At 38.4% G+C, this 25,582-nt stretch overlaps 1 protein-coding gene across 3 annotated transcripts in view; it reads right to left on the reverse strand.

Moving 5' to 3' along the window:
- Positions 1-1,770: 1,770 nt before the first annotated feature.
- The window catches only part of SEMA3D (semaphorin 3D), a 148,649-nt gene continuing 124,837 nt past the window's right edge, over positions 1,771-25,582 (reverse strand). For all 3 annotated transcript variants that reach the window (XM_068167895.1, XM_068167904.1, XM_068167912.1), the window contains 6 exons: positions 23,829-23,917; positions 22,253-22,294; positions 20,911-21,068; positions 18,736-18,800; positions 16,389-16,528; positions 1,771-7,024 (listed from right to left, as the gene is read on the reverse strand). In XM_068167895.1, coding sequence (XP_068023996.1) covers positions 6,611-7,024; positions 16,389-16,528; positions 18,736-18,800; positions 20,911-21,068; positions 22,253-22,294; positions 23,829-23,917 — 908 coding nt within the window. In that variant the 3' untranslated portion in view covers positions 1,771-6,610. The remainder of the gene's footprint in view (positions 7,025-16,388; positions 16,529-18,735; positions 18,801-20,910; positions 21,069-22,252; positions 22,295-23,828; positions 23,918-25,582) is intronic.

Below are 25,582 nucleotides of genomic sequence, written 5' to 3' on the forward strand. Positions count from 1 at the left end.
ACAATAGTCTTTGTAGACAGTATTTACCCATAAGACGTTGGCCTTTGAAAATACACTGTTGTCCATACCAAAATACCTGCCCAAACCTTGTGCTCCTCTGACTCCTTTATCATATGGTGCACACCAAAAAACATCTGGCTTTGAGCATTATTCCTTTCAGTAGGAGGAATAGCATTAAAAAAATTGAATAGAACGAAAAGAAGCAAACACAAACACACAGAGAACAAGTCAAAATGAAAACAAACAAAACCAAACCAAAGACAAAATCCACAAACAACAACAAGGTCCACTCCCAAACCCCTACCCAAAGTACTTAAATACCGTAAAAGGAAAGGAGTAGAATCTGAAACACCACCAAAACTAAGATGCATCTGAGCTCCTTACAATTATTGCAACCTTCTATGGCTAGACAGATTATTTCCTTGGCTTCTCCTGTTTGAAACTATGAAGCAGCAGCCCATATCAAACAAAAGGAGAAAAAATCACCTCAAAGTGTTCTGTTTTTTTGCATCACATCAAAAATCTTATGCTTTAAAGTACAAGTGCCCCTGTACACTGCACTGGTTAGGCCACACCTCGAGTACTGTGTCCAGTTCTGGGCCCCCCAGTTTAGGAAGGATGTTGACTTGCTAGAGCGTGCCCAGAGAAGGGCAACGAAGTTGGTGAGGGGCTTGGAACACAAGCCCTATGAGGAGAGGCTGAGGGAGCTGGGGCTGCTTAGCCTGGAGAAGAGGAGACTCAGGGGTGACCTTATTGCCCTCTACAACTACCTGAAGGGGGGTTGTAGGCAGGCAGAGGTTGGTCTCTTCTCCCAGGCAGCCAGCACCAGAACAAGAGGACACAGTCTCAGGCTGCACCGGGGGAGGTTCAGGCTGGAGGTCAGGAGGAAGTTTTACACAGAGAGAGTGATTGCCCATTGGAATGGACTGCCCGGGGAGGTTGGTGGAGTCACCATCACTGGAGGTGTTCATGAGGAGACTGGACAGGGTGCTTGGTTACATGGGTTAGTTGATTAGGTGGTGTTGGAAGATAGGTTGGACGCGATGATCTTGAAGGTCTCTTCCAACCTGGTTTATTCTATTCTATTCTAAAATACTTAGATTTTAAATTGAAGGATTTTATACAGTGAACACATAAGCAAAAAGATAAAGGAGAGCTCCAAGCAACAGTCACAAAAGTTTCCCATCTGCTCTCAAACTTACCTCACAGTGCTTGGTTTGCAGCTGCAATGAATGCAAAAGCTTAGGAAAGTCATTGTCTGGAGGCAGATTGTGATACTATGATTTTGTGGGGATGTTGAGGTGTTCCTCCATACAAAAGAGGATTTACCTGACAGACCAGATTGTATCAATGTCAGGAGCCATAAGGCTTAACTGGTGGAACGAAAAACAAACGAACAAAACACCAAAAAAAACACCAAAACACCCAAATAAAACCAAAACCAAACAAACAGAACAACAACAACAAAAGCCAAACCCAAAACACAAACCACCATCACTAAACCAAACCAAACCAACAAAAACTCGAGGGGGAAAAAAAGCAAATATACCCCATCTCTCTACAACTGTCAGCCCAGATGTTTCATCCATATATTGGCAAGTGATAAACTCAAGATTACAATTTTGTTATGTATCCTTACCTGACTGAAAAAGGAAAACAAATGCTGATGTTTCTAACACATTTCAGAATAACAGCTATTTTAATACATAGAAATAAAACCTTACAAATCTGCCTTGCAGAATTTATAATTAAACTCTTTCCCATGTCCTCTTTTGTTTTGTTTTTTTTTCTTGTTACTCTTATGAACTCACATCATAAACCTCAAAATCTGGATTACAACTGAAAAAAAAGTCACACTTCAGCTAACAACAGAAGCCTAGTTCAGTGTAATATTAGCAGGGCTCTGGTAAAATATTACAATAAAGGCCATTGAAAGATTATAAAATGTAACAGAATAAATCAGAGAGACATGAGGACTTAATTTTCCATTCATACATGTATTTCCTTAAACCTCCACATCTCCTCCACCAACTGTGTGTAAGAAGAACCAGGCCAACACACTCCACAAAGCAACACATAGCTGTTTGACTACCAGGCTATAAGTAGACTACTGTCTACTTAGGCTACGATTCAGTTCCAGGAGAATTGTCATCTATTCTGTTAGTAAAAGTTTAGTTTTGCCTTTTGCAAATTAACTTTCTGCAAAATTAGTTGAAAATAAAACATTTATGTATGAATTCCTATAAAAAATGTGCTCACATCACAAAACTTTAGCAAACTCAATTTCAAGTAGCTGTTATTAAATATCAAGACAATATTATATGAGATGTGGGCTCATTACATGAATAATGAGTAACAATAATAACAAGTGACTATTTATTACCTGAAATGTTAAATGCAGATCAGTACCTATAATGATTAGATTTAAAGGTTCGTAACATTCAAAATGTAGAGCTCTTCTGATTTCAAAAGCACATAAACCAGAGGAAATCAGTTACATTTAACCTAATTAGTTCATTATGAGTAACATAAGAACCAGTTCCAAAACTATGTATGAACAGGAAAGCATTCAGGTTCTTAAATACTTCAAGCAATGTAAGTTCAACTGCTTGGAGAGAAGAGGATTTGCTTGTGTCATGAATAGGCATTCACACCTGTTGTTGGAACAGTTTCCAGTAACGGAACTAGTTTATCACAATAAGTGTTAATACTTTATTTCTTTTCCTGCTAATCCCATTTTCTGTTTTATTTTAACTGACTGTAAGATCACTACAAAGTTTAAGGCCCTGTTGGGCTTTAAAGCTTACGTCAGTTTTCAGCATTTTTATAACTAGAGCTCACATTGTGATAGTTATTCTAAGAATCTGCTTAAAACCACTTCAGTTCAGCCCAGTGCTGACCTTTTGCTGAAGTAAGGTCAGTGCAAAGGTTTTGTTGAAGGGAAAGACAATGCATTAATAATTAGACTCCCAGTTGAATGCATATGCAAATAGATATCTATGTTGTATCATATGCACTAAGGGATCTGTTTAAAACCTACAGTTATTAGGGTGGAGGCAACTTTATTCCACTCTGGACCAAAACTTCATTTAGCTTCAGTTTTATGGAGCTCTTGAAGGAGGCAAGACTCCGTTTCATTTTAGCTATGAGCCTGTTGTGGCTCATAGTATAGCTCACAGCAGCCCAACCAACCCCCAAATCATTAATTTGAAATTTAAGCAGACTCAAGTGTTGTCTTTTTTTTTTTTTTTTTTTTTTTTTTTTTTTTTTTTTTCTCTTTTCTTTTCCCTTCTCCTGTTACAATTGCTGGGATATCTCACCTTCTCTGAACCCCTCTCTTGGGCTGCAGGTTGTGGAAAGACCTACTGCTCCTCCTGCTCCTAGTTGTAGGCTTGCATTGATGAGTTCTCTCTAACAAAGCCCTGTCTTACCTCCTGCATCAATCCCTGATCTATCCCTGTCACTCCCTGGTCCCGAAGGTCCTCTGGTCTCCTTGCATCTGTAATACCTGCTGTGCATGAGCGGCTGTACTAGCCCTGCCAATTATAGCATACATCTTACCCAATGTATCAAAATACAGATTTTATCTACACAATATTATTAAATATGCTGCCTAGGGTGGCATGAACCCAATCGAGCACATGGGCTTGGAGAATACTGAATTTATTTCCCATGATGGAAGAGGCTTTATATCTCACTTGGGGTTTTATATGACCATTGCACCCCAACCGATGAGGTAATTTCTCTAAGAAGAATCTAATTGCAACTGTATTTGAAATAAAAGAAATGAAAGTTGTTTTTAAGAGTAATAACATTTTAATTCAACCATTTAAATTTAATGCTCCCAGCACTGAGACCCTTAGTCATCCCAGACTTCTACTAAAGTCAGTGAGGAGCATTCATTTGAAGAATACATACCCCCAGTCATATCTAATCATACATCAGATGATTTAGTTTTCATGGAGGAAAAAAAACATGTGGAAGAAGTAGTTGATTATGGGTTGTTGTTTTTTTTTTTTTTTTTATGAAATAGGCAGTGAAGACAGTTGTCTGAAATGCAATCATTGAAGTACTGTGTCACCACTGAGGAGAAGGTCCTTTGTCAGTGCATTCAAATGCAGACCACCTGTTATTCCATAGCCTTGGTGTGTTTCCAGTCATTTTACCCTAGGTAAATTTACCTAAGTCGGAGAAATGGGACTTTGTGGACTGATAAAAATCTCCTATGGTGACAACATAACCTTCCAGCAATAATGAGTACCCTTGTCTCATAGTACTTTAAATCTAGCAGTTTAATACATACCCCACCCACCACCACCCTCCCCATACCCCCTTTAAATAGCCTTAATTTGCCTTAAAATCAAAGTACCAAAATGATAAGCCCCTTGTGAAATGGCTGGCCTATGCTATTTTGCAGAAAAAAAAATAATAATAAAACAACACAAAATGCCCAAAAGATCTGTATGTGTTCTCAAGGTACTGCATGACAGGTTAGTATGTTCAGCGTCAGCTTCTCTGCTAATTAAAGGTCCTGTGTCGGGTAATTCCCTCCTTCCCACAGACATATTTTACAATATTTAGCACTCAGTGCTTTACACTATCAAAGCATTGTACACATGCTATCTAATATCTCCTAATTAACTCATATATCTCCTATTAAAAAAGCATCTAAAATTAATCACATATGGTATCGCTGGCTTTTATACAACACATGCAAACTCAGCTTTCAGGTTTTACAAGAAATGTGGGCAAGATGAGATTCCTTTCTGAAATCTGACAAACACTTTGCCATATCTGATTTTCAACAGAGAGGAAATGAACAACGATGCAAATTGGATCTACACAATTACAGACCAGGGACTGAATGCGCACACAAACACTAGCATGGGCAAGGGCAAATTTACAACTTTTAGAGCCAATGTTTTTGGTTCCTTAATGAGGTGCACACCAATTACACGGGTTTCCCACAGACTTTGCTCTCAAGATCTGTAGAATGTATGAGAAACAGTAAAGTCTGTTGTTTTGGTATCCATCAAAGCTCTCTTCCATGTGTGGAAGTGGCTAATTTTTCATTTCACACTCAAAAAGGCGTGAAAGGCAAAACGGAGGGAGGTTATATGGAAGAGACGAAAAGGGGGCTGTGACTCATGGGAAGAGACAGTAGGCCTGATTTTGAGCTTGTGTTTGTTGCTGCATATCAGGAATAAATTCCATAAAATCACAATGATGTAAAATACATGAGAATGAAGCCAGTGTTTCTTGATTATGTAGAAAGATTTACACTATTAAAACCAAAATATAAACCAAGGAACAAAGAACCCTTTACAAATGAAAATATGGTATACAGCAAATTTCTAACTTACAAGATTTATTTACACATGGACAACTCTTGTTTTATTTAATTATAATAAAATTGTTAATTCCAACAATGCAAATTTTCAACTGAAAAATACATAAGACCTTTGGGAGAAAATCCCAAAGAATACACACATCTGAGGAATGTCAGTTCCGTGTCAAGAGCGCTGGTCTCAGCCACTAAATATTTTCCCTCATCGTCTTTTATTTTAGCTTTGTTGTTGTCTTTTATTTTTCTTTTCCTTTGCATAAGACAAAGCTAGCAAAGGTCCAGAGAAACAGACAGAGTCAAACCTTTCAAGAAGCAGGAGAGGTGCAGGCAGGAATCCCATTATTTGATAATAGAATTTGTGCGCATACCTCCCATGCACCACTTAGGATATTTACTCCCAAGCAAGTTGATGGCAGTTTCGATTAGTCAATATTTCATTTCAGCAGATGGGCTGCAAACTGGTGGCTACTCAAATTCTAATGAGCAACACTCAATAATTCCCTTCTTATAAACTATGGTTATGCTTTCTTTTTTTTTCTTTTTTTTTTTTTTTTAATGGGAAGAATGATTTTTTTTTCTTAAGCCAATACTTAATTTGATTTTTTGCTGTGCCTCTCTGTGCTATCAAACTCCACTCATGTTCCTGTATACAAGCCCAATGGATAAATTACTGGGTAGTTTTACAGATCTGTCATACATTTCTACCATGTTTCTTATTCAGAAAGATGCCAAAGGACTATAAATACATCTGTCCTCCCCTGAAATGTAGCCACCTCTGGGGTGGAACATGGCAGCAAATAATAACATGGGAACATGGATACTAAATCCTAGGTGAAAATTATGCAGGCAGTACAAAACACATTTCTGAGTAGCCTTAGGCTATGTGAGCTTAGCTAAAAGTGTACATCATTTCTTTTTAATGAATGCATTTGAAATTATTGCCTGGTGTGTGTTACTACAATAAGGAACATCTCATTTGCTATTGAATCCCATTGCAGAGTCTCATACAGATTAATAGTGATGGTGATTTATCTGATTTCATTAAAAAACAACACAAATTCATAGGCAAGATGCAGAAACACAGAACACAGTACGTTGTTTGTTTTTTATTGGATGGTTTCTTTGTGTTTTTCTTTGTTTGGTTGATTGGTTGGCTGTTTTTTTGGTGTTTGGTGGTGTTTTTTGTGGGTTTGGTTGTTTGGTTTTTTTGTTGTTTTTTTTTTTTTTTTTTTAAATGTCATTTCTTTAAATAGCATTTACAAATTATGTGGATGGTGGCCTGGCTGGGTCATGGTGTCTTCGGTTTCGCTTTTTTTTCATCTCCTGCACATGTTTCCATTTGGCACCACCTTTGTTCCGCTGCCGCCGCTTCTCCCGGTGCCACATCTGTTCACAGTACTCATCCAGGCTAAAGCTGGGGCTGCTGACAAGCTGGATGTAGTCCTTGTACCTCAGCCGGGACTCTGTCAGCAAATCCCTGATCCGGCCCTCCTCATCCTCAGTTTTCTGAGTGATTTCCATTTGCCCATTCTCAATGACGTTTAAATTCAGCTTCACAATGGTATGGACAAAAGTGTGCTCCTGGGCTTTGCAGAAATAGGCTCCTGCATCCCTTCTTTGCAAGCTGCGGATCAGCAGCCCATGCTCTGTTTTGATGATTCTGTCATCAGCCTTCAGCTGTAAGATTGGACAAAGGAGAATATAGTAGGTGAGTTACATCAACAAAAACAGAACCAGTGCTATACAAAGTCGGAGAAAAGGCTTGGCACATGGCATACCCCATCCCTCAAGGGCCAGCACATGGTGAGGCATGTGCAAATGGGACAGATACAAGGAAATCCTTTCAATGTCTCAGTTCTGCCCTGAACTACAGCATCAGTATCACTGACATCTCACCATGCAGTAGTAAAAGACACATGCTGTGTAGCTGAAAGGCCAGACACTAACATTCATCACACCACTATGAAACAAGTGAGACTACATTTCTCAAGGAAGGGGAGCTGTGTAGTGTCACAAATCCCATTAATTTTTTAATTCCTCTACTTGAAGTATCTGTAATATATATCAGTATACATATTGCATATAAACACAGTATACCAATGTGCTTTCCCTATTACATGAGGCCCTATTACACGAGGCCCTATTACACTAAAAATAAATACTGCTACTGATTTCTAAAGTTTCAGATCTTCTTCAACTGGATTTTACAAAAGGCAGTTCTGGGCACCCCAGCTCAAGGACAGGGAACTGCTTGAAAGGGCAAAGGGCTACAAAGTTAATTAGAAGACTAGGAGATCTGTCTTATGAAGAAAAGCTGAGGGACTTGTGGCTTTTTGCCTAGAGAAGACTGAGGGGAAATATTATCAATGCTGAAAAATACTTAAAGGGTGGGTATTCAGGAAGATGGGGACAGTCTTATTTTTCACAGTGACAAGACAAGAGGTGATGAGCGCAATATGAACAGAGGAAATGTCATCTAAACAGGAGGAACAGGATCCGGGTCTATCCCAAAGCTGTCACCTCACAGGCATGCTATGTTCTGCTGCCACACAGAGGCTGCAGCACGTAACATCACCAAAGGACCCGGAGTGGTGCTCACTCAGCCTGCAGCAAAGCCAAAGGCTTAAAGGCAACCGCAGCACTGCTGGTGGCATTGTCATAATGTTAAAAAACTACAGCACAAGGCTGAGTGGTGGGTTTAAGAAGCGAGGGCAGAGAAAACCAACATAGAATCTGGAAAATTTCCAGGAGTACACATCTGACCCTCCAGCAAACTTCAGAGGGTGAAGATCAGGGAGGCATAAAAGATGACTAAATTAGATTTATTCACACTGAGTAAGCTACACACTGCTTCTTTATGTAAAAAATCTGTATGTGATTCCCTCTTCTACTCCATGGGAAAAAATATGTACATACACATGATTCTCCATCTGTTATTATTCTAATTCGCTAGTATTTTACCTTCAAGTCTCTCAAAGCAAAGAGATGGATAAAATGACCTCCCAGGGCTTTTATCTTTACTTTGGAAAAGTTAAATAATTTCAAAGATTAAGGTCACCAGGAAAAGCAATGCACATATGAATAACACATGCACACACAGAGAGAGATTTCATCTTGCTACTGTATCAGCTCTAACACACTAACATACAAGTTAGAGAGGTAGGTAGGCAAGTATTTAGGTAGGTATGTAGGTAGGTGGATAGATAGATATGTGGATGGATGCTTATGGGCTTGTGTACTACCATTAATATAACTTCAGTAGGGACAAGAAGTCAGCTGCTACAGAAGTCTGGCTAGAACATTGCTTTGGCTGTTTGGTTTTGTGGCCAAGTATTTTTCAGATCCTGCCACCAGCTGAATGTTAGCTCAACTCTGAGCTTTAGTTTCCTTGTTTATAAACTTTATATAAGCATGCCTACTTGGCACTAGCAGGGTGAAATCATACTAATTTCAGGAAATTCCTGGAAAATTGATTGTTCTGACAACAGGTGCTACATGAGCACTTTTGATTTACTACAATGAGTTTAAACCAGAGGAATCATGGTCAAGCCACAAGCACAGGAAAGTGCAGAGAAGCAGCACAGGGCAGTAGTTCTCAATTTTATTAGCTAGTGACACTTCAGTCCAAACAAATGTACCTTTCTTACAGTAAAAACAGGAGCATAATACATGTAAATGAATCCACTAAAATGTAGCTTTAGGCAGAAATATGTCTAGGGCAGGTATTTCCTTGTGGTATTGCACTCCACAGAGAGAAGCAGGAGCAGGAACCAGAAGGAAGTACTTGCAGGCTTGACAAGCAAGCTCCCCTTCTGCCCAGGCTTCATGTCAACATGAAGACCCACATTTGAGAAGTTCAGAGAGAAGCATGGGAAGAAGCAGCTAATTTCCAGACATTTGAGTTTCATAAGGCACTATGCAAAGACCAATTTCCCACATTGTCTGAGTGAAAACAGGACAGATCTCTTTGAGCTCAGGGCTTGATCCAATTGCAGCAGTAGCATCTGCCTTTCGGTGGCTCTGCCAGTATTGTAGTCTAGAGCATCTTGACAGCTGTGTACCTCCCACACTTGGAACATCTCCAGCTGGCTGTTTCAACTGGCTGGGTGCCAGTCCAAAGAGCCCTCACTAGTGCTTTGCCTATTTCAGTGAAAGGAAGGCAGAATAATGGCAGATCTAGACTTGAAAAAATCACTAGACCCCCAAGCCCATCCTCCTGCCACTCATAACTATTTACCATTTGTGTAGCAGCCGTCACTTTCTAGTCGTAAATGTGTTAACTGATGGAGTTGCACCCCCATCTGCCTTGGGATACTGCAGAGAAAGCTACTGGAGTCTAAATTGGTTGTGTCCCTTAATCCCAGACCATCATGACTCCTATTTTTAATGAAGTAGCATTCTAACAGAATGTTCTGTGTTAACCTTGGATATTGATTTACAGTGACTGTCACCTCCTCCATCTCCGTGCCTGCATTGTTCATTCCTTTCTTATCCTCTGGCAGGATGAAATTATGGCTCTGATTTCACATGTATTCAGCAACACTTCATTACAGTTTTCCCCCCTCACTTTTTTTTTTTTTTTTTTTTTTTTTTTTTTTTTTTTTGTATCCTGTTTATGTTGTTTTACCCATAGGTTCAAAACTCTTTCCATCCTTCCTCTCTACTTTTACCCCCACAGGGCTCTGGAGTTTCATAAACACCTGGCATTTCATTACTTGGTAGTAGATCTTTAACCTTTCACTTGAACACTTAATGTGCTCTTTGGTTCCTGACCTATAGATGTAAAACATATTTTATTAAATTTTGAGGAGAGTGAAAAGACCAGTTAGATAAAAGGCATCATTTTGTTCTGGGCAGCTGTGGATTCATTGCTTCCCATTCCACGTCATAGTCAATAATGCTCCTAGAATATTTGTAAATAGGATTTAATGTTTCAGAAGCACAAAGGCTCTAATTCATAAAAGCTTGCTGACATGTGATTTAATTTGAACATGCAATAAAACTTAAACATGAGTGGCATAGTTTTGTTCAGTAGGGAACAAATTATAAACCACACAAATTAGGCAATTGATTACCATTCACTTGCTTTTCTTAGTGGAGTGGGAGAAGATTTTTGACAATATTTCATCAGCAAATTGTTCTTTTCATCCTTCATGATAAGAACATTTTACACTACCCAAATTATAGTAGATGCCATAGGTACTGGCAATATCTGACAAAGGGAAAAGATCTCCATACAAATCAAACACTTGATTTTCACAACCTGAATTTAACAATGCAGGAAAAACAGGTATTGTCAATAATGATGGCAAATCTCTAAACAATCAGTAAGTTGGAAAACAACCAAGGATTTGAAAGTGCTGTGGCACCAGGTTAGGTCAATGCCTTTTGTCCTTTGCTAATGATGTGTTTAGATAGCTCCCCCTTTACAAATAATTCACATGTCAACTCTTTCACAGTTAAAACTCTGCACCTGTCTGGGAGAAGAAAGAGGCTTCAAAGCCTGCCTTCCATCATTAATCAACATGTGAAAAAATGTTAGAGGTAAAGCTGGACTAATCATGAGTTAGCTGCAACCCCTGAACAAATTGAGAGGGGAAGAAAGGAGAGTGAGGAACATTTGCTGAGAATTCACAATTTGTCTTTGTTTTTCTGATATTTTCTTCATCCTCACTATATGACTAGGAAAAAAGTATCATTCTGGGAGGCTTTTTTCAGCATTACTATTACGTATGACTTTGTGTTGTACTGGGAAAATAATCATTTAAGTCCAACACAGCTATAGAGTTTTGGTTTGGTTTTGTTTTGGGGTTTTTTGTCTTTTTTTTTTTTTTTTTAACATATTTTTAAATTTATCAAGAAACTATAGGAAAAATTATGAATGTATTGCTGCTACAATGTCATCATGGAAAAGCGTGATTCCCATTATCTTCAAAGTGAAACTAACTTGTTATTGTGAGACAAGATTTAAAGTCTTACCCCTCAGTATATCCAAATCAAAGCAGAAATGTCACATGCTGCATTTCAGTTCAGAGTGGCTTCCCCCCACCCCCCTCCAGGAGACTCTAGAAAATATTGGTCTTCCTTTAGAATCCCAAGTTATTAAGAAAAGGAAAAAAAAATTAAAAAAAGGCAAACAAATAAGCAAAAGTCAGAGTCATGAAATAAAATAAGAGTTAAAATGTGAGAGCTATAAGTAAGTCCCTAGTCTGCAGAATGAATCTCTTCTTATTTTTCCCACTCTCTTTATCTCTTTACATTGACCTAAAGATTGAAACGCTGAACTACACTCCTCTAGGAGAATGCACTACTGGAAACTCAGTCCTTGGTGTACGTCCTTTTCCTTACTCAATTCTCATCCAACTCTTAGATGTCAGGGCTGGCACTGAATTTGTGACCTTTTTTCACAAGATGCTGCTGACCAGATGCTTGTAAAAAAGAAAATTGCCATCATGACACTGAGCTCTCCAGCCACAAAAAGATACAGGAAATTATGTCTTGGATAAATTGAAACATATCTTCTCAGTCTGGCTAAATTGCAGAATGAAAACAACATCTCTTTTCTACGATGTTAAGCTGGTTCTTTCAGAAATACACAGAGCAGGGCTGTGGAGCAGGAATATGGAAAGGGTGATAACCACTGAAGAAACTGGAGTGTCTTTTGGTGGACTTTTTTCACCCCCAGGTATGAATAGATCAGGAAGGGAAGAGTTAAATGTGATCTGCACCTACTCTTTCACTTCAGACCATATGGTCTGTTCTCTTCCCTGCACAAGGTGGTGGCAGCTTGGGAGATCTGGAGCTGCAGCCAAAAGTAGAGGGGCTAATACTTTTCAGAGCCATGAGGCAGCAAAACTAATGGCTTTGTAGGGAGTGCAGCATTTTCTTTTTTGCAGTCCTGACACGTGTTATATAAATAACATACCACATAGCATTCTTTTTCTTGAGAAATAAATATCTGATTTAAGCTTCAGAAAAACTCATCAGTTTAAGACATTATGAATAGATGATGCCTCCACTTTTTTTTTTTTTTTTTTAATGAACTCCAGCCACTGCAACACCCTCCCTCATCTCAATGACTAGCCCTGCATGCACAGGAACAAACATGATCAATTGTGTGAGCAGCACTAAACACAAAAGCACTAGATATTTGACTTCTGACCTTAAAACGGCCCCAAACTACATGGAAATGTACTCCCACAGGCAGCAAAATGACCTGGTGACAGCTCCTGTACCATAGGAGATCCTGTCCCTCCCCACAGGTTTCTCTGCCTGGAAGTCACATTCTGAACTATGACCCTAAGGGTGAAATGTCGGGAACATCCTGCTGGGCCAAATGCTTCCCATCTAGTCTGGATTTTGCCCTTTTCCTTCCCTCAGGAAGCTTTACTGCGTGTCCTGAACAGTGCAAAGTCATCTATTAATAAAGTCAGGTTTAAAGACTTGCTGAGACATTATAGTTCCAGCCCTGGAACTAAATGTCCATAACCTAAGTTCCAGGTGCATGGAGTCATTTGCAAAGCATGGTATCATCATCACAATAAGTTACACTGCTAAGGAATGCACTAAAATAATGCACAGTGTTATTTGAGAAATCTGCTGCAGTAATAGAGCAGAAAATATGATTGTGATGGGAAATATGGTAAGGAAAAGGCTGAGTAAAGATCAAGCAACACATTAAATATGACCATACTGTTTCTGTCACATATGGTATTTTTTTTGTCAAATTGAAGTTCCTTGAAAAGAAAGTAAATTAATCTGATGATATTTGGATTATCTTGAAAGGCATAAAATTAGGCTCTAATACCAATTAATTAATTTCTGCTTATATGTTAAATTAGAAAACCTGGAAATCTCACTTTCTGGATCCCCAAATTAACAAAGGATTAACATTTTAACCTTCAAAGAACACTATTCTATCTTAGAGGAGGAGATATTTTGCAACATCTTTATAGACCCAGCCATTTATTTAGACAGACAGATATGAAATTAGAAATTTAATTTTAGGTTCATGCATTTGAAAATGTGACATTTCTAGATTGATACCTTTTTCTTAAAAAAAAAAAACAAACCAAAAAATGTCCCTTTTTTCTTTGCTTTGCTTGGTTTTTGTTTTTTTTTTCCTTCTTTTCACTGTATGATGATTTGAGATGTTCAAGATGAGTTTGCTCAGGAGTCCAAGTTCTTTGGGCCCTGGGTCAAAATACTAGAAATTTTGTTACTATAGGAATTTACTGACAAACAAAACTAATAGCTATACACTATATTTAAGATACTTGATCTTGTAATTATGAATGAAAAACTCACAAAACCACCCCAAGGAGTTGCAGAACATTCACTACAACTTCTATTTTATCAAAGCTAGATAACAGAAACATTGCTATAGCTTTAGGAACAGTGTGTAGTAAAAAGCTATTTGTCTACTGTTAGCATTTATAATGTAGAAAATCTCTCTGCAGATTTTTCCTTCAAATTTTCTTCCAAATTTGCCTCAAAGGTTAATCTAGTCTTTTAGCAAAGCTTTACTTTCCTCATACAAACAGATGTCAGGCTCTTTAAACAGAGCAGGCACAGTAAACATTGCTGTAGAAAGCTGCTAATATGCAAAGATATATGCTGTGTGCTTGCTTGAGCTTCAAATGCCATCATTACATATATGCACACATTCCCTTAACTCACACTCAATGAGTACATCCTTGGCACATTGGGTAGTCTTGCAGTATTGAACATCACTGTGCCTGGGGAACTTGCATTTGGCCCCAAACAAGTAGCAGGCGTCAGGTTACTGCTATAATTAGCTTTTTGGAAGGCATGGAAAAAAAAAAATTATATAGTCTTAATTTAGGTTATGCTATATAGGTTAGCCTGCTCTAACTTTGAAGTTGATTTGACCCACAGTTTGTTCTACAATTCTTCAGAGGCTTTTATGAACCTGTGATTTGTGAGCAAATCAACTGATTACTTTTTTCCCCCTAAACTGGCACAGATAAAACTCAAAAGTAGCCCTTCAAAAGGGGCTTTCAAATCTTCAAAGTGTGACTTCTTATGATACAGAGATATTATAGTCTTCATAGGGAACTGGCTGCTTCATGCAAAGTTTGTAACTCTTTCTGAGAAGCTCAGGTACATACTACAGTTGCAATACAATATTTCAGTAAGTTATTAGTATCCTCAAATCCTGACATAAATTTATGTTCATAAAAATAAAGAAAACAAACAAAGAAAACAAAACACCACACCAGATAAGACCTGTTAACTAGCTGTTTAAATTTACTTAAAAATGAGTCTTAAACACATAGTTAGAATTGAATGAGTACACTGCTTGTTTCCCTGCGCAAACCTATAAGTACATTTGCAAACTGCTACCTTAGGGAAGAAAAGCACAGTCTACTACACAGGACAGTTAAAGGTGAATAAATGAATATGCAAACCATGAATGTCTTTAAAGTCCGATAACATTTCTAACTGGAATTTCACTTCAGCCACCTGTGGCTGAGAGTGTGCTTGGTGAGCTGATCAGAAGATCACTTCCCCCCAGCAAAGTATGGACTGCAATTGAGGCTAGAATGGTATTTCAAACCAGCAATCTCTTTCTTTTGGTGTTTAGTGCATGTTGTGGGAAGCACTGTGTCTATACATTAATGAAGCTTTTATTCCCAGCAGAGGAAAGACTCCTTGCCAATTCAAAGCATGAATAACAGAAGGGGAGTAAATTAAAAGTACTGCAGTGTTATAGTCAATATACAGCCTTGTGGTTTGTTTGGGTTTTTTTGTCTTACCTGGAGGGAAATTGAACATGCTTTGTTTCCCCTTACTCTGGCTTTCTAGGCTGATATGTAACTGGGGTTGTAATCTTGGGACTACTGCCATGAGTCACATCTGACCTAGAAGTGATGCTTTCATAGGCACTTGCCCTGGCCTGCATCTCTCCAGCCTTTAGAAAGAACCAGCACATTTTCAGCACTCATTAAGTATCACAGGATGAATTGTCATTGAGAGTGGAAGACTGGCTGGGTATTTGATAGTTCCTGTCATTTAAACTAATTTTTCCCTTGAGAGAACATTTAACAAAAAAGCATATCTAACACCTGGGACCAGCTTATTCGAAAGGATAGTTCTCTTTCCTTCTCCTTCCCCGTTGCCATGGTTGCCATCACAGCAGGATTTGGCCTTAGACACAAAATCATTCATGTAAGAGAAAAGCTATGAAAACTCCTGAGGTTTGAAACTCACTCAAACCAAGATCTCTTGGCCATGAGAGTTCCTTTTCACTATCTTAGAGATAAATCATCAGGAAGTCATGCAGGAGGTATGGAGGGACCTAGCGGCTTTTCCAATTTTTTTTTTCTACAAGGACGGACCCAAAATCTGCCTCTTGCAGGAATTAAGGGCCATCAGAAATCTCACCACTTTCTACTCCAGATGCAAGGTGCACTTCTTTAACCTGACATCTCTGTATCAGCACAGAGTACCATTTAAGAATAATTCTGACTCCACTAATAAGAAAAAAAAAAAAAAGAAAATTAAAAAAAAAAAAAAGCTTTTTACTGCACAGACCTTTCTTTCACTGGGAAAAGATGAAGAGAAGCAGTAAGCCATACATGCAGTTCTTAGTAACACTATTTAACATGGTAAGGGAATGTAATCAGACACTAAATGGAGCTGAGATTTTGTTAAAACAGTTTTGAGCACATATTTGCCTACAGAAGTAGCTGGCATCTTGATTATGAGATAAAAGGACTTTTTCAGTGCTTTTCAATACTTTCAGATTTTTTACCCCTATCTAAAGTCTAATTATTTTTTTTTTTAGTAGAGAGAATGAGCATGCAAGTCAAAATAAATATCTAAATATGCTTGTGACATAGAACAAATGGCTTCTTTTCTCCCCACTGAATGCCCCAAATGGTGATACCAGAATGCTATGCGATACCTAAGGTGAGGCAAGGAAAAGTAAAATGTTGACTAATCCCAATAACTCCTGCCTTTCAATGCTCAAGTGAATTCTCTACAAAAGAAACTTGCCTTGATGACTATAACTTACCTCTTCTTGATGTTCTTCTCCAGAGCGCTGAATATACCACCTAATAGAGGCTTGCTGGGACTTAGGAATACATTCCAGAAAAGTAGAATTAAATTCAATGCCAAAAATCACCTTTTCATCAGCAGTTTCATGACTAATGCCTGGAAAGCAAACATGGTACAGGAGATTAACCCCGACCTGGCTTTTAAAGCAATGGGAAAATATCCTGATTCAGAACAGATGCTATAAGAGTGAGTGAATTATAAAAAAGCAAAAGGAAACTTAACTTTTAGCTTAAACTATAACTATGGGGATTTAGAGGTGGCTGCTAACCTTCCTTCAATGCAACTGGTTTTTAAGGAGGTCAATAAAATCTATATCATGAGCTTGTTCAGTTTTAAAGTTGAGACTTTCACCTTTGAGGAATTTAAACACTGACCTTTATTTTTGCTTTAAGCAAGGCAACAACTAAACCTGTGCAGAAGCTGCTAAAGGTATGGCCTGGTTTGTTCATCTCAAACATTTCAAGGGAGTCACAGAGTTAAAGTAACATGAAATTAACCCTACTTCAGTATAATTTGAAATGCTTTGTAGTTCATTCTCAACCAATCAAGGAGCTATGAGTAGATCTGGGTTCCTTTCTTGGCCTACTGCAAACCTGATTGAGTAATTTCTTGTCTTTGTATGTCCATTTCCCTCCCCAGTCTGTATTATCTGTGTCTTATCTGCCTTACTATCAGACAAAAGCTGTTTCTTACACCTTGACAATAACAGAAAGGAAGGTGAAAGCAGTGATGTCTCCTAAATCAAACATTAGTTCAACAGAAAAAAAAATAAAAACAACAAAAAAATTGGATTGTTTCGTCAATATATGAGATCTAAAGAAATTCAACCATTCCTCATTAAGTGTTTTTCTTTTATTTCACTGTGCCACTGAGATTTTTGCAGAGCCAAACAACTTCATGCAGCCAATGAAGTCTCTGGAAGGGAATCTCACACAGTGGAGAGCTCAATTTAAATAGCTTTTGGGGCCATAAAGTTATTAATTATTGCAAATAGCATAAATAATCCAAGAACTTGAAGTGGCACAGGTCAGCTTCATGGTTTTCTGGCATACAGGAGTCACCCCAAACTGGATTAAATTTTGATTGGTGGTGCTACATCAGGGCAAAGGATTAATACCAATTTCTGTGCTAAGTCATTTTACATTTATATAGCAAAGCCAACTCTTCCAGCATCTCCTTACTTTTCCAGGAAAATGTGACATTGTCAACTTTCTGCTAGAATTTCTACAGCCTTGAGCTTTGCACAGTCTCAGATGCCACTATTTGGTAAGCCATAGCAACCAGCAAAAAAGGAAATTTGGGCCCTTGGGAATGAACAGGAGTTTTTTCATTGAAGTTAGTGGAAATGAGATTTTACCCAGACCTTTTAACTATGTCTGCAAGCACACACGTACATTCAGAGCACCCTACAGATTTAAGCCTTTGATCCTGTGGCAAGCAGCTCTGATTTCTTCATTGACTCATGCCAAGATCTGCAGCAGGCATCCAGCACCACAGTGGCATGAAAATAACCAGAAATCAATGGAAAGTCATGGCTGGTCCCAAAACTAATGTTCAACACAGAGATACAATCAATATTATTTTGACTGGGTCACTCATTTTAATAAGCAGCTAGAAAAGTCCCAGACAGACCCAAGCTTGGTTTTGAATGCTTTTCATTTATTTTACTCTGCTGTGGAGATTGTTGCATAACCGCAGGATTTCATACTCACGGTGCTCACTGTAAGAAAAGTGCTGCAGTTGCCAAAGGAGCAAGCCAGACCCTTTGGCATCTGAAAAGAGGGTGTGGAAAAGTGAGGGGGGAGCCTCTTGTTAATAACAGGAGTATTTAAGTAGCTGTGGTGCGGGAAGGGGATGGTTTGGCAGCTGGAGCTGAGCCTTGGGATCTGTCAAGTGTATGCATTGGAAAGGGAGAACATGGTGTGTTCCCCTTTTGCCCCTGAAGGCTTCTTCATGGGATTATTTCCCATTTCTAGATGAAACAGCATGCATTTCATTAGCTACTTGTAGGACCATGTATGCTGATTTTGTGTCAGGGACACGTCTCACTCCCCTGGGTGAGTGCTGGGGAGGGTCACCAATGAGGGATGCGAAGGTGCCATTCCACGCTGGCTGTCCCTTATCAGCCCTATCTCTGAAAGTTTAACTGTGGGAGGGGTAATGTATATAAAGTGTGAGAAAGACAACTGATATAATAGTACTACTCTGTTGAGTTCAGCAAGTTTGCACAGATAGACAGAGACCCTTACAGCAAACTCTCTTGTCAAAGACAGAAAAGAGCAAGAAATGTGCAAAATACTCACTGTCTTCAACATCCCAGCATTGTGCAACAGGGTCTCCATATTTGACATCTTGCCTTCTAGCTCGCCTATGGGAAGAGCATGCAAATTTGTAACACTTCAGGCATAATTGCTGGAATTCAACAACAAAATACAGAGGAGCTCAACAGATGTGGACTTGCATTTATCCCACCCTACTGCTGACAATTACGGTCTTAACTAAAACCAGCCTCACCCTCAAAGCATTATGTAGCCTAGAGAGATTTGTACAATCAACATCAAGAGAAGGCCCTGTGATTTGGGAAAACCACTGGGAAGGCAAAAAGAAAAAGTTAAAGGCAACAACCTGCCTAGAATTAAAAATGGGCAATATAGTGGTATAAAGAGCGTCTTCATCTGCTTTAGGAACATGGGACATGGGCCTCTGGGTGGGGTGGATTGTCTTGGAAATACTTAAAAACAATGTTACACACCATAAAGAAAAAAAAAAAAAAAACAAACAACAACAAAAAAACACAGAGGTTCAAGAGGTGATATTAAAAATTGAGGTCAGGACACTTACTAGTAAATCAATCATTAAAATAAAGACATAAAAGCATGTTGTTTAGTTTGGTAGCATAAAATTGACAAATCCAATTATCTTCCATCTTAATGACCAGAAGAAATGCTTCAGACAATGATCTGAGGTGGTCTGCTCCCTACCACAACTAACTTGCCTGCTATTCTCTCCATGTGTTACTTAAAAAAAAAAAAAAAAAAAAAAAAAAGTGTGTGTTTTATTTCTCCAACAGAAGAATTGAATACCCAAGAAAAATGTGTTCCTCCCTCTCAGCCCCACTGAAAATAAGAGTAGAACCTCCCATGTGCACAGCAATTCAAGCAGGTTCCCCAGGCCAAGCTGCCCACTGTGGTAAAGCTGTAGGCAAGCTGGAAGCACAGGCTGCCAGAAGTAAATAATCTATTGGAGGATTCCCAAGGCCAGTTACATCTTTTGTTTTGGAGCCACAGACTTTTGGCCTTCCCACCAAACTCCACATCTGTTAAAAAGCATAGACCATCAATCTCCATGTCCCAGCCCCACCTCAGGCTTCAGCAAGCCTCATGTGTCACTAACTTTGCAGTGAGCCTGAACACTTGCTTTTCTCCTTTCATTTATTCTTCTCTGAATTTAGTTTGCTTTGGCTTCGAGGGCAAACACATAAAATTCCTTGTCATCATGACACGATAACCTATGAGTCATTAACTTCAATGGTTTGTCTAATTGCTCAGGTCCTGGCCCTGAAGCCCCTAAGGCAGAAAGTCTCGTTCCAGAGCCTGAGCTCAGGCTGCAAGGTCCAATGTTTACTGCAAGAGTTACAGTCAGGAAAGCTTCATCCAAAGGGGAATGAACATGCTGTGAAGAATTCTGACTCCATGAATGAGCTCAGAGCTCTGGCTAAACCAGTCAAAAACTCCAAGAGTCACATTCAGCAACTTAGGTGCTGCACTGGTAGAACCTGCAGTGTGCTCTCCCCCCATGAAGGTTCATGCTCCTGTCATAGCTGGCAGGTACAGAAAGTTCAGATGTAGCTTCTCTTACTGTGGAAAAGTTGCTTCTGATGCAATCAAATCACTGTAGTTAAATCTCTGTCTCCCTCTCATGGCTAGACCACAAATTCAGTTTATGAGAGTGACACTTTGAACTAAGTTATCTGAGTTGGTTAAAACAGACTGGAGAAGCTTGTTTATTTGGATCAGAGAATTAAATACATTTTAATATTGACAACTTTTTTCAACTCCACTTTATAAGCATGTTGGTGCACTATGCAAAAGGCAGAAGCTTAAGAGAGGCTCTTGTTTCTTAGAGTCATCCCCAATCTACTCCACCATCTGTGGACATCATGCCTTCAAGCATTTAGTATAAAAAAGGAAAATAGTGAATTTATGACATTTCCTGCAGTAGCCAAGTTACTGTCATACACACTTAAACAAAGCTATGTTGTCTTCACAGTTCTTTGAGTAGAAATGTGAAACATAACCAAAGTGTGATCAAATTTTAAGGCAAATGACATGTTAAGTAAAAAAGGCAACAAGATCTGATTGGGAACCTCTAAAATTCTTGCAAGTATCAAGATCTTTTGCAGCACATTTTGTTTGGTTTTCAGTGTTTGTTTTGTTGTTTTGTTTCTGATATTGTTCTGGTTTTGTTTTTTCCCTTACCTTTTAGAAGTGGGGGTATATCTGGAGCATGAGTTTCCATCCCAGGCACAGTATGGGTCTCTGGCAAGGCAGCAGTCTGCACAAGCCTTCCCATACGTGTGACATCTGTGCAGAGAGAGCTGAACCAATCCATCCCTGGAACCAATGTACAATTGTTGCTGCAAATCAAGCAAAGCAAATGAATTAGGAGTGTTGTCAGAGCAGCCCGTTAAAAAGTTCCCTTCTTCAGTGCCACCTTTGCAGACTCAGCCTTGTCCCAGATTTTACAAAATAAGGGAAAATTCATCCTTTACCATAAAATGTTTCTCAGGCCTCAGTGTGAGCTGACTAGTCCCCACTCATCTCTGACAACACATCAGAGAGGAAAAAAGGACTGCAGTCCTGGAAAGACACCAGCTTTTAAAACCCTTACACCTTTAGATTTGTGCTGTAATGAAAAAATTGAGAAGCAAGTAATAGAAATAATGGTTTAATAGCACATGTAAAACCAAGTCATTGAATAGCCAGGATGTTAAGAATCTGAGAACTAGGGATGACCTTGTGTGAAAATGCTTTGTCTTCTGCTTCTGATCCTTAGGTAGGGTGGGGATAATTTCATTTCCCTCTCCCCAAAGTATGAGTAGATTGGCTGTTGAGATGAGGGTGGTCCAAGTGCTTTCTGTTGAGCTGGAACTGGCTCACGCAGTACTTCCAGCTGGCCTGCCACCTTTTTTTTTGGAGGAGATGGGACCCAGCTGTGCTGTGCATGCCTGAATGGCAAAATACCTCGTCATGAGTGAGGGAGACGTGTTGTGCCAGAACTGCTCTGGCCACCTCTGCAGGACAGGGAGGAATGGCTCTAGCGTCACACTGCCTCTCAAATGTGCATGTAGCCATCATAGAGCTCACAGCTGTCATAAAACCATTTCCCATTGGGAGATTCCCAACTTGGATTAGTCTCTGTGACTGTCACAATTGGACCACCCAGATTTAGAGTGCAGCTTTAGAGGAGGTGGACTGGTTCTCAATTGACATGCACACATCTTTTGGCACAATGAGGCCATTATCTCACTTGTCTACTAACAAACATAACAATAATAATAGTAATAGTAGTGTATTATGAGATTGTAAAGAGACAAGTATTTCTAGTGTCCAGAAAATGAACATGCTTTGACATCATTCACAAATCCCACTACTATATGGTGAGTTAGGCTGACAAACAATTCAAACATATCTTATTCTTTCTAGATATATTTTAAGAGTCATCCATGGAAAGCCTGGCCAGTATGCAACAGTCAACACCAGAAAGTAACAAGCTAAGTGTTTAGTGTATCCTGCAGTAATAAAGGAAGCTTATGATTACCTGTTTCTGAGAAATCTCCATGGTCAAGATAGCTGAAGGGTGCTGAAAAAAAATAATTAGTAAGCTGCATCAGTTTAACATACAAAATATAATTAAAATTACATATTTGTTTCCTTAAACAAATATTAAACAGAAAAAATCACAGAAATCACTACATCGGTGCTTCCTAAAATACCCGCCATAAACTTTTCATCTTGCTTGTGAGGTAATTGACTATAATTCCTAGAGTTTGCAATTTATCCCATCCTGGAGACTGTGAATGAGCCTTCACAGCACCTTAAGTTCTTATTAAGTGCCATTTTAAAGGCTTAGATGGCATTTAAGGGATACACAGACTGATACTCTGCACCGGGGTATACATCCCTGCTATGAGAAACATTTTTGCCAGTGTCTGATGTAAGAACAGGAGAAAGCTACAGGTATTATCTACCACCTAACAGAAGATGATTAATCTATTGTCTAATGTTAATGCAGTTTGAGCAAATAAAGCATGTTTTTTTCAGCCCTTCACTTCTCTCCGTTTTCTGGATCCAAAACCATAGAGGTAACTGTTATAGATATTTAAAAAAAAAAAAAAATTAAAAAAATGAAGGAATGTCTGCTGAGTAGGAAAGGAATAACCTTTTCTTTGTTTTCAATATGATATGGTACATTTGTCCTTGACGTTGTGTTTGAAGAATGCAGCAAACTGGTGTTTATACTGAAACTGCTGATTACTTGACAGACCACTGGGTAATCTTGAAATTTTCAAAGTGATATTTATAATTGATGTCCGAGACAGTGGGAAGAAGATATGCAGATACTTTAAATCAAAGTTTGATCATACACATGACATACCAAAAGGCATATGGAGAAGTATGCTCTTTGAAATAATTATTAAAGGTCCCGTCCTTACACTTAGAAAACATCGTCTCCAAGTTCAAAATTTGTTTATTTAGTTCAGGAAGAAATTCTGGCTAAGACAGAAAGTAATCAAAACGCCACAGATGCAGATAAATGTTGATGGAAAAAAAACAAGGTGAAAACTGGAGAGAAAAAAAAAGAGCTACACAGAGTGGTTACTTTTCTTATTTATCACTCAACCAGAATAACCAACTCAGAATGGTCAGAGATGTTGAATAACATTCACAAATAAATTCAACCACATTGAGAATCAAAATCAACTTTCTTTTATTTTCTTGATGTTTTCAATTCCTAAATTTGTTAATTAAAAAAAAAATCTCTGCATCAGCTGAATTTTGATTGCATAAGGTTTTATAATTGCATTTAATCATAAAGCTGAGGCAGTAGAAAATTTGCATTAAAAATAAAATACTACTACTAAGAAAACTGAGCTCATGAGAAGATTTCAAACTGGAAGGTGGCAGAATAAATGAGACTTTCACTTTAAAAATCATCGTCTGTTTAGCTGTAAACATTTTTCAATTGAGTCAAAGAATACCAAGACATTTAAAAATTTACAGTGTCCTTCTGGAAACTTGAACTAGCTCCTGTAAATAACCAACCAGACAAAGCCAGTGTGGGCCTTAAATCCCCTGAATAATGTTTAATTGATGTTGTGACTGCTAATGTTTACCTTGAATATCTGAAGCTCTTCCAGGACCACCTCCTCCTTAGTCCACTTCTCCTTTGTAATACTCACAACTTTCAGAACTGTGCCTATGTCTGAAACAAATAGTCATATGTAAACCCCACAGCTATTTGTCAGTGTACCTCCATTTCATGCCCTGAAGATAATGTTAATACATCAAAGATGTAGCCTTCAAACAACTTTTACCCCTGTCTGCATCAAGTGCTATCTACATAGCTCTATACAATACATTTATGGTCTTAATACATGGCTGAGTCAACACAATTGTAGGATGCTCCTGGCAGGGATGGTCTAATTCTCCTACTGCACAAACACGCACACACACAAACACAGACAAGCATATCCATCCTGACAGCTAGAAGTTTTTGCATGTTTTCCTAAGCCAGAATTGGGGTCCATCAAACACCAAAGATGTCCAGCTTAGGGGAAAAACATGTAAGAAAATTATATTCTTTTTGTTTTCATAGAATTAATTTTCATCTAGTATAGCATCTCAGACAGAAGTAGGTTTCATTTTAATGTGAAGAGTTGAGCAATGCACTATTTTTATTTATATTTTCATTTTAGGGACATTTTTTAACTAAATCTCCACTCAAAATCAAAATTTTACTTCAGTCATTACAGAAATTAGTTCTATAGACAATTTAAAAAGCTAAATATTTTCATTTATTTTAACCTAAACTTCTGCTTGGTGAAAAGAATAGTTGCTCATTTAATCTCAGACCATTACACACTGGTGAATCTTTAACTGGTTTAAAACAAAACAAAACCCAACAAAACTAAACCAAACCAACCCAAAACATAAAAACTGCTTAGAGGAAGTGGACTGGGTGCTACTATGTGGAATTGGCACAGTGCAGAGCAGTCTTAAACACTATGTATAATATTGATATGATAAAAAATAATACATTACAAAGGAAAGAATAAGATTTTCATTCTTGTTTTCGCAAACTATTGAAGATCATATTACAAATCACAGACAAAAGTATTTAAGTTGGCCTTATGTAGTAGAGATTTGTTATTTGTTTGCCAAAGGTTACATATATATATAAGTGGCTTGCATACATTCAAACAAGCTTATGATCTGCTGCTCAAAATCTCCTGGGTTATTTGACATACCTGTATTTTGTCTGCCTCTACAAAATTTGGAATTTTATCCAGTTTGTGGTTTTTTTGGTTTGTTTGTTTTTTTTTCATAAGAAGAGTTCAGAGGATAAAATAGAACAGAAATGTGAAGCTCACTTTTAAGTAAGGCGCTGCAGATAAATGAGTATCTGTGTGTTACAGGGTGCCGCCTAGTGACTGCTTCACACATGGTGGCCTTGACACCTCTAATTAACATTGGTGCTGGGTAGAAACAGTTAACTTGGGAGTATTTGAGCTGCTGGTCTCATATAATATAATTACTAAGACAAATTTTATAGAGGGGATAGCAAACATCTGCAAACAGCCTCTATAGCCACTACAATAATGTTTTGTGCATTTTAAATAGTGAACGCACCTTTTCAAACAGATAAGTTTTAAATTACTTTTTCTCACTGTTATTGCCAGAAAAGTAAGTTTTAGTGAGTACTTTCAAATTCTAGATATCTCATAGCTTGGGAATGTGTTCCCTTACCTTCTCTGTTTGCTATATTAAAGACTGCATACAGAAAGCAGCAAGGATTTCCCATCAGCACGTCTAAAGCTTATTAGGAGCCTTCACATGCAGCAAGGGAGCAAACGGGACTTTAATGTTC

This window comes from Melanerpes formicivorus, unplaced genomic scaffold (assembly GCF_026170545.1).
Source record: "Melanerpes formicivorus ecotype bairdi unplaced genomic scaffold, bMelFor1.0.p_v2 SCAF_3, whole genome shotgun sequence".
In the NCBI taxonomy this organism is placed as follows: Eukaryota; Metazoa; Chordata; class Aves; order Piciformes; family Picidae; genus Melanerpes; species Melanerpes formicivorus.